We start from the raw sequence: 8,945 nt of genomic DNA, 5'->3' as shown, positions 1-8,945 counted from the left end.
AAAATGACTGATAAAAGCGAGATAAATATGATAATATGAATTGGACAGATTCGCGCTTTGACATGGCTTTCAAACTGCAACTATTCGGATTTATGTCGCTACCACAAGCTGCCGGTAACCGCTCTCAAAAGTAAAGAAATTACAAAGATAATTGATATTCTACTTCCTGACAACGACGTTTTTACACTTTTTTTATGAAACCGTGTGGACCTTTTAACAGGGGACTTAACTCTGTGGAAAACGGCACTTTATTTAACAAAAGTTTCGTACCCTCCACATACTGATCATTCGGCCATCGAATAAATCGTTTCATATATGTCTGATAATACTTTGCATGGTAATAAATTCGGTTACTGCAGTAGTTTTTACACGCGCCTCTCTCCCATGCGACATGGGTTCTCTCACCGTTCCCGGCAGCATGCTTGGTTGGTTGTCACCGGACTGGTAGTGACCACCCCCCCTCCCCCCCCCCCCGAGCATTACTGTTTTCCCTCACAGAACAAAACCACGTCAAAATGAAATGGCTCCTGCTCTTGGAATACTCGACTTGTTTGATGCCAATCGTAACACTTCGTCCATCTCCGGAGTCTCCGTAAAGAGTGGAATAAATGCAATAAAAAGCCGGTTGGGTCCAGAGTGGTTTGATGCTTGTATCTAAAGTGTCGTCCAAAATTAGCCTGTGCAGCTCGCAAAAACTGGATTGTCGTTTAGAAGAGACTTCTTTTCAACGATTTTTTTGCCCCCGGATCGAATGATCGGGGGTTTATTGTTTTTGGCCTGTCTGTCTGTCATTGTTTGTGTCTGTCATTGTATGTGTGTGTCCCAAAACTTTTACCTTGCTCATAACTTTTGCAATATTGAAGATAGCAACTTGATATTTGGCATGCGTGTGTATCTCACAGATCTGCACATTTTGAGCGGTGAAAGGTCAAGGTCATCCTTTAAGGTTAAAGGTCAAATATATGGATTCAAAGTGCAGTAGGGGGCATTGTGTTTCACAAACACAGCTCTTTTTTTATAAAAACGGAAAGTGTCGCACCGTATTAGTCTGTGAAGACTTATATGAGATTGAACTTTATGCATATACATTCAGTGGCGTTTTCTCAGAGAGCTTCTCTTATATCTCTCAGTATAAACACGTAGCTGGCTATTGTAGCTGTAATTTTCGTCCCAAACTTTCGTGAGTCTAGTCGGTTTATTAGGAAGGAGTGCTTGGACACGCTGTGTCCTCAAATAATGCAGCCTCGGGCCCCTATGGACCACATAAACTTCGAAACACACACACACACACACACACACACACACACACACACACACACACACACACACACACACACACACACACACACACACACACACACACACACACACACACACACACACACACACACACACACACACACACACACACACACACACACACACACACACACACACACACACACACACACACACACACACACACACACACACACACACACACACACACACACACACACACACACACACACACACACACACACACACACACACACTCACACACACACACACACACACACACACACACACACACACACACACACACACACACACACACACACACACACACACACACACACACACACACACACACACACACACACACACACACACACACACACACACTCGCACTCGCACACGCATACACACATGATAACACAGTGAAGATAAATTCTATGTGAACCTTTGTGCGTATTCTTGACTTCATTGCCTACTAAGAATGGCACAATTTAAAGAATGTTGAACCTCGTCATGGTTATTCTTCACAAAGAATATCTACGTATTGGCTCTGTCTTTAAACCCAGTTTTTTAAGGAATTTAAGCCCCTCCATCCGAGTATTTCCCGCCATAAAATCTCTGAAATCCGCATCAGTGTATTGCTGATAAACTGATTAGTGTTGCCACAGTGTGATCAGAGTACGCATGGGAATAAAACCGCATGGGGTAGTTTATCCCCTCTTCCCTCAAAAGGCTTTGTACTATTCATGTCCAGTGTACTGGTTCACTGTATTTAAAATGTAGCAACCCGTTGATAAATGAGGATGATAGATTGAATGATGGGTCAATACATTAAGTGGTACCCAGTGGAGGGCTAGAAATTTGCTTTAATTTGTTTCAAATACATGTGTTGGTTCGATTACTTGTTGATCTAATCAAGTTTATGGGTTGGCGCTGCGTTATTCTCATTTATGCATGTCATTACAATGTTTGACAATCGTCTGCAGCATGATCGCGAGGCACGGCTGCTGTCCGAAAACTGGACTGGAGCGTGCCACAATCTTGGGGCGATTGCTGGTTCTCCCGAAGGCTGCACAATGCACGTAAACACTCCAGTACAGTACAGTCTCAGCCGACCATTCAATGTGGTAATGCACTGTTTTCTCTGCATACGGATCACAACACTGTGACCACAGTGGGGTGCCTTTAACATACGGCTATAGAGTACACTTTTTAAGAAGGGGGGGTGGGGGGTGGGGGTAAATAACACAGTCTTAGTGATGGCTTTAACAAAACGCATGAACGCATATATCTTGAGGTCTTCTAACTTTAATTTGGTGAGTGCTGCGGACTCTTTGAAAGCATTTTCTCATAATTGTGTACATACCTATGTTCCAAGTCAGCGAATTATCGAATTATTACAGGACATAACAGAATAGAAAAGTACAAAACAGAACAGAATATAATAGAATAGAAAAGATTAGGAAAGAATGGCAGAAAGTTATTTATGGCATGAACTGCTCATCGTTAAATACATACACGCTAACATGCAATCATAAATACGCGTGCGTGATAATAACAAAAATAGTAACGTTACATGCGAAAGTAAAAACATGCAATTAAATTTAATGAGGCCTCTGATTTAATGCACATTTTACAGTTGTTTATATTTTCTCATTTAGACGTGCAGTTGGATGATGATGAAATTGTTGATGATAGGCCGATAGCGATATTTTTAGCCTTCTACTGTCGACAGCAATAAATTATTCGTAAGAGTGTGCTTTATTGATCAATTACGCAATTCCACACAATTATTGATGGTACGTCACAGTGCACTAGCCGTTTAGTTGTATATATCGGGTCATACCATTTTAAAACCGGAGCATATATTATTGAATTTTCATTTTGTTTTCAGAAGTTGTAAAGATGTGATCGATGTGGTCGAGAATGGACTCAAATAAAGACTGTTATTCGTTAAAAAATGCAAATGCAAGGAAGGAAATCGGTGAAATCCCCTAGATATCGAATCGTCAACAAAGCTTGTCAACCTGACCTCATTTCTCGTCGCGTTGGTCAATGAGTGACGTCACAGCCAATACTGAAACAAACATGTCAGAAGCCTCAGGTGCGAGCTAGATCACAGACTCACAAACGATGTCAGCTCAGATTTCGGGCGACCGCGGTCCCGAAAACACCTGGGACAACTTGGAGGAAAGTGTGAAAAAGTCGGTGATTTCATTAAGGGACTTTGCTAGGCGGAAGGAGAAGGATTTTCAGTTTGTGATTTCTCTTAGTCCTTCTGAGCTTGCTGGGTTCCTGAAGGAATTCTTCTTAGCCTTAAAGGAGCAGTCCGCAACGTCCCCCTCCCAGAGTGAGGATGAAAATGGGGCTGCTGCCTCACTAGGAAAGATTCGTTCGGACCTCTGCGATTATTTTAAGAAAGTAATGAGCGTTGACATTACTACTGGAAGCGAATTTTCCGAGTGTAATTTAATCGTAGATGATGTCGCGCAGTCACAGACCAAAGACGGCTCCGTGGCCAAAAATGCAGTGATGAAGAAGCACACTCGACAACGAACATTTACCTTTGAAACAAACGAACTGCGACAAATATACATGAGCGAGGCCATGAATCTCGATCAACCGGAAACGCTGCAGAACAAAGTGTTTTTTGATGTGTGTATGTACATTTGTAATAGAGGGAAAGATTTCTTACGTTTAATGACAAAAAATGACTTTGAAGTATGCACCGATCAAAATGGCAGACGATATGTATTGCTTAAATACGATCCAAAGTTCAGTTCCAACGAAGTCGCTGGCGGTACACAGATTGGTGAACGGATGTATGAGCGCCCAGGTTTGTATGATAACTGCCATTGTTTTACTAGCATGAAGATCATATTGCACAAGTTAAACAAAGTTTATAACAATATTTTTTTTCACTCGTGGAAATTGGCCATTTGAGTAAGCAATCCGAAATTCTTAAAATATAAGTTGAGACCTTTATATGTGAAAAATGATATCCATTATAAAACAGAGACCTTAGATGCGCTCTTTTCTTGTGCAGGATTTGCAGGTTCGTGTTAAATTCATTCACTGTAAGCCATCTTCATAAAACTAATAATTAAAAATATAATTTATTCAATATTATACATTTGATATCATATAGTATCCTTATTCTTACAAAATCTAATTCTTAAGACTTTAAAACAACTTTTTAGTATTAATAAAACTTTAAATGTACAATCTTTAGTGAGTTAAGTTCCAAAAAGGGGGTTAAACCAGTTTTTTTGCAATTAATTAGTCATCAGACACATGCGTCAATACTGGGTATTATAAGAGAAAATGATATTTGTACATCCAATTTCTTGAACGTGAACTAAGTAAACAACAGAATTTGGGACAGTTTTCCTTCAATAACTTTTTTATGCGGACGTCTTGAATCTTGAAACCAAAAACCCGTAGAAGCAGGGTTGGCACCAATGGACCGCCCCCGGTTTTAACCGGCGGTTTTTACCGGTTAAAACCGCCCCGGTCAATACACCCAAAGTGGTCATCACTGGTCAATACTGGTCGATTGAACTTCACCCCCAATTTTGATTAATATTCCATGCTTAATTAAACAATATTGATTATATAAATTAAACAGACATGTTGCCAATAATATCTTAAGCTATTAAAACCCACTATTTTATACCTGTTCATGCAATTTGTTGGCCAATCTCTCAAAATTTTGCAAATGAGTCAAGTTGGTCAATTGGATTTTGCTGGTTGATTGAATTTTTTTATGTCCCTTTTCAATTCTAACGAATTATGAATGCTCAGAAAATTCTGTGCTTGATTCAACAAGAACCTGTAAATTACTGTGTATTAGTTGTTCCTCATGCACAACTGTCTCCACAGTCTTTCACAGTCTTCAAACCTATACAGGTTAGGGCACCCAAAACTGATAATAGGGCCTTACATGGCACCTTTGACACAACCCTTACTTGTCTGCTAATGTCATGTATTCTTGCCTGGATTTCTTTAACAAAATAGTGAAAACATATTTTATTTTACCATTGATATAAAAAAAACTTAATAAGAAATAATTATTTAAAAGAAAGAAATAATTGAAAAGAAGAATCTAGAGTAGACCCACAATTGGTAAACATTATTTGTGGCCAAAATCAAGAACTTTGATTGCTTATTCATTTGAAGACCAATTGAACTTTTTTATAAGAAAACCCTCTTAATATAGAAAGGAGACAAGTTAGAAGTAACTATTAAATTAATAACATTCATAGCAAGTTATCTCATTTTGTTTGAGTGAAATGAAATAGCCTAAGGGCAGATTTGCTTCATTGTCACTATCAGAGACATACCAGTGCATGCATTTTATTACCAATTAAGGCTTAGGGGCCAGATCATTTATGACCCTAGAAACCACAAGAGTTCTGTTTGTCCATCAGCTTATCAAATAGATATATCAATAGATCAGTGAAATACTATGGTATCTACAATAGTAATAATACTTCAGTAACAGATGTGATACACTGAGATAAAGATATTGCCTTAGTTCTTTTGTATTTGAGACCGTTTCCATAAATAATAAAGAAGTATTTTTTACAGCTTTAAAGCTTTTTTTTACAATAGATAACTCAAAAAAAGTTTATCAATTACAGAATAATAATTGATTTAATATAGAATAGCTTAAATTCTTCCTTTGTCATGTTTAAATGCTACAATTTTCAATCGACCAGTATTGACCAATAATGACCAGTATTGACCGGTTTTAACCGGGTATTGACCGCCGACCTGGTCAATACTCAATTGACTGGTCAATATGCCAACCCTGGTGCGTAGAAGGGCAAACAATGTAGAGCCAAAGTGGCGTAATCATTTAAAAGAAATATAAATGTAAAGTGGCTTACTGGATGACAACATCTGCTACTCCTTCACAAAAATTACGCCATCTTGGAAGTAAGTTCCAACTAAGGTCTGTTAAACCTGGTACCTGGTAAGCTCCCATCAACGCATGCCCCCCCTGTATATATATATATAGGGGTGCCATACACAATTTGATTTTCTGGCCATTCTCTCCCAATTTAAATTTCCCAAATCTGAGAAAAAACATTTTATTTGTCAGTTTACAGATTGACTAATTTCACAGCATTAGAATAAATAGGTTATGGTTAATAGGGTCAAAACAGTTTTCACCATTGTATACTAATTAAAATGAAAATACTTGTAGTAGAATGCTCATGACATGTTCACATGTCAAAAACCAAACAAATGATTGTCCGTAAAGTTTTTGTATCGGTTGTTGTTTTCTAATGGTTGAGAAATGAAATTAGTTTTCCTATTTCAGGGCCCTCAATCTATCAAATCTGCCGCCAAATTTCGGCGGCAGTCCCCCACCTGAAAAGTATACTTTTTTCCACTTTTGGAGGGAAAATTCCCCCTAAAAATTTTTTTTTATATTTTTTTAATTTTTTTTAATAGAAAGATGTGTCTCATGATTATTATATCTCTATTCTATTTCAATTTAATCTTTTCAAACATAATAAATTATGAAAAAAGCAATGAATATTGTGAAAACATGTACAAATGTTATAATGAGAGAGTAAGTAAAAAAATCCCCCAAAAAGGGAAACGCTGCGAAAATTCCCCCTCCTAAGGGCTGCAGACCCCTTCCCCCAAAGTAGTGTGAGGGCGCTGTATTTATGTTACAACAATTAGTTTTCCTATTTATGTTACAACAAGGACATAGTTAATGGGGTGGCAAGGAAGGCAACTGCCTGTTTATGGGGTTGCAAGGGAGGCAACTGCTGCCTCAATATTTGGCTTAGTCATATACGGAAGTCACCAGTTACATGATGAAACCTCATGCTTGTATTTGTCAAAGTCAGTGTGAATAGGACCCAAATACGGATGCAACACAGCACCGTGCTAACTAGCCCTGGATAAAACAGTAAACATATTGATCCCTTTGCACTCAGAAGCAAAGTGAAAATGGCTATGTGCAACCAGCATAAAACCAGAACAGCCTGTGAGTTACTCAAAATGAATAAGGGTTCAAAATGAAGCCTTTGGAACTTGAATTTAGTAAGAAAGGTATTTAATTAAATTTAACTTACTATGACTACAAATGGGTCAAAATACGTATCTAAGTGGTAAAGTGTACATGTAAAGTAAGTTGTGTTGCTGACATGATGGACATCATGATGAAATGGCATTTTTTTGTTTATGTGGTTCTATTGTGAAGTCTAAATTAATAATTTACTATGTGTATTTACATTTAGCTAACACCAGTAAATTGGTTATGATATAACAAAATCAAATCATTACATCATTGTGCTTTGGTTTATACTTTCCAGGAAGCTTAATGTTAAGTGCACTGCCTAATGTTTGAAATTGCCCTATTAAATCAATTATATTTGAAATAAGTACTTTAACTTGTTCTTAAATAAGTCTTATTAACTATCTAATGCTTTTATTTTAAAATACATGTATGATAAAAGATAAACTGAAAAAAGAATATAAGACTAAGAGAAAATAAGTTCTTTAAGACATATTGTTGATAAAAAAATACCAATACAAATATCCATGGCTTGATTTAATTATAGTGTGTTCAGATTGATAAAATTTAGATGTTTTTCATGTTTAAAGTATCGTGTAGCTATGTTAGTTGTTATCATCAGGTTACACTACCGGTATATGTTTCTTAAATTTAAACCAGTTTTTTTTTTACTTTTTTTATTAGCGCACTTTCATACTGTCACAACAGTATTTGTGTAAATTTTTAGATCCATTGTAAATAAATCCAGTGGGTAATTGCACTTTGACATAAATAAACTTTATTGATTTTGTATTTACTGGTTTTGGGCTGTAACTTACTGAAATTGTCAACTAAACATGTACCATATGCTGACATTAGTTCATGAATTGAAATGTGTTTTAAAATAAATATCTCCTATTATTACCAGTAATAATGTAATGTTACAATTGTCAATTTATTCACAAGGATGGTGCTACTTCATGATGACACTGATGTTTAATTTAGACTCTTCAATGTGTCTATATAAATTATTATTATTATCCCATGCCAAAAGTAACGATATAGAATTGTCGTTGTCCATCCGTCATTCTGTCCGTCTGTCACAAAATTTTGAAATTAGCAGGAGATATCAATTAAACGAATTTGCTTGTTATATATATTTTTATGGACAAACATTGGCTTCAACATATTTGAAACGACAAACTGAAGTCATGAAAACTTGTTTTGACACAGTGAAACCCCTGCTGGATGTTGAGTTGGCAAACTTGACCATGTTTTGCCTTTGTGGCACACAGCTCCAGGCACACGATGTTATCTTTAACAATATGTGGTAGTTAGTCAAACATTTGTTTATTTACATAGATTTGACAGATTTTTGACAATCATTGAAATGTGTATTAATGCGGTCAAACTAAGGGTTTTTATTTTAAGGCTTCTAAGTACATGTAGGCATGCTGAAGGATTGCGCCAATTTGCAAATTGATCTGTTTGGTATCACAAAACTCCTCCCCTTAAATCCTTTCCCACACAGAGGCAAAGTGAAAATGGCCATGTGCAAACAGCACAAAACCAGAAAAGCCTGCGAGTCATTCGCAGTCTGTTCATGTTTTATGTTGTTTGTTGTTTATCAGTATCTAAGCGTTGGAAT

General features: G+C 37.0%; 1 protein-coding gene across 1 annotated transcript in view; it reads left to right on the top strand.

The window, feature by feature from the left end:
* The first annotated feature begins 3,078 nt into the window (after positions 1–3,078).
* The window catches only part of LOC127853504 (uncharacterized), a 31,209-nt gene continuing 25,342 nt past the window's right edge, over positions 3,079–8,945 (top strand). Inside the window, exon 1 of the mRNA XM_052388059.1 lies at positions 3,079–4,114. Within this exon, the coding sequence (XP_052244019.1) occupies positions 3,412–4,114 (703 nt within the window). The 5' untranslated portion in view covers positions 3,079–3,411. The remainder of the gene's footprint in view (positions 4,115–8,945) is intronic.

Source organism: Dreissena polymorpha, chromosome 12, assembly GCF_020536995.1.
Source record: "Dreissena polymorpha isolate Duluth1 chromosome 12, UMN_Dpol_1.0, whole genome shotgun sequence".
In the NCBI taxonomy this organism is placed as follows: domain Eukaryota; kingdom Metazoa; phylum Mollusca; class Bivalvia; order Myida; family Dreissenidae; genus Dreissena; species Dreissena polymorpha.
This window is presented reverse-complemented; position numbering and strand designations above follow the sequence as displayed.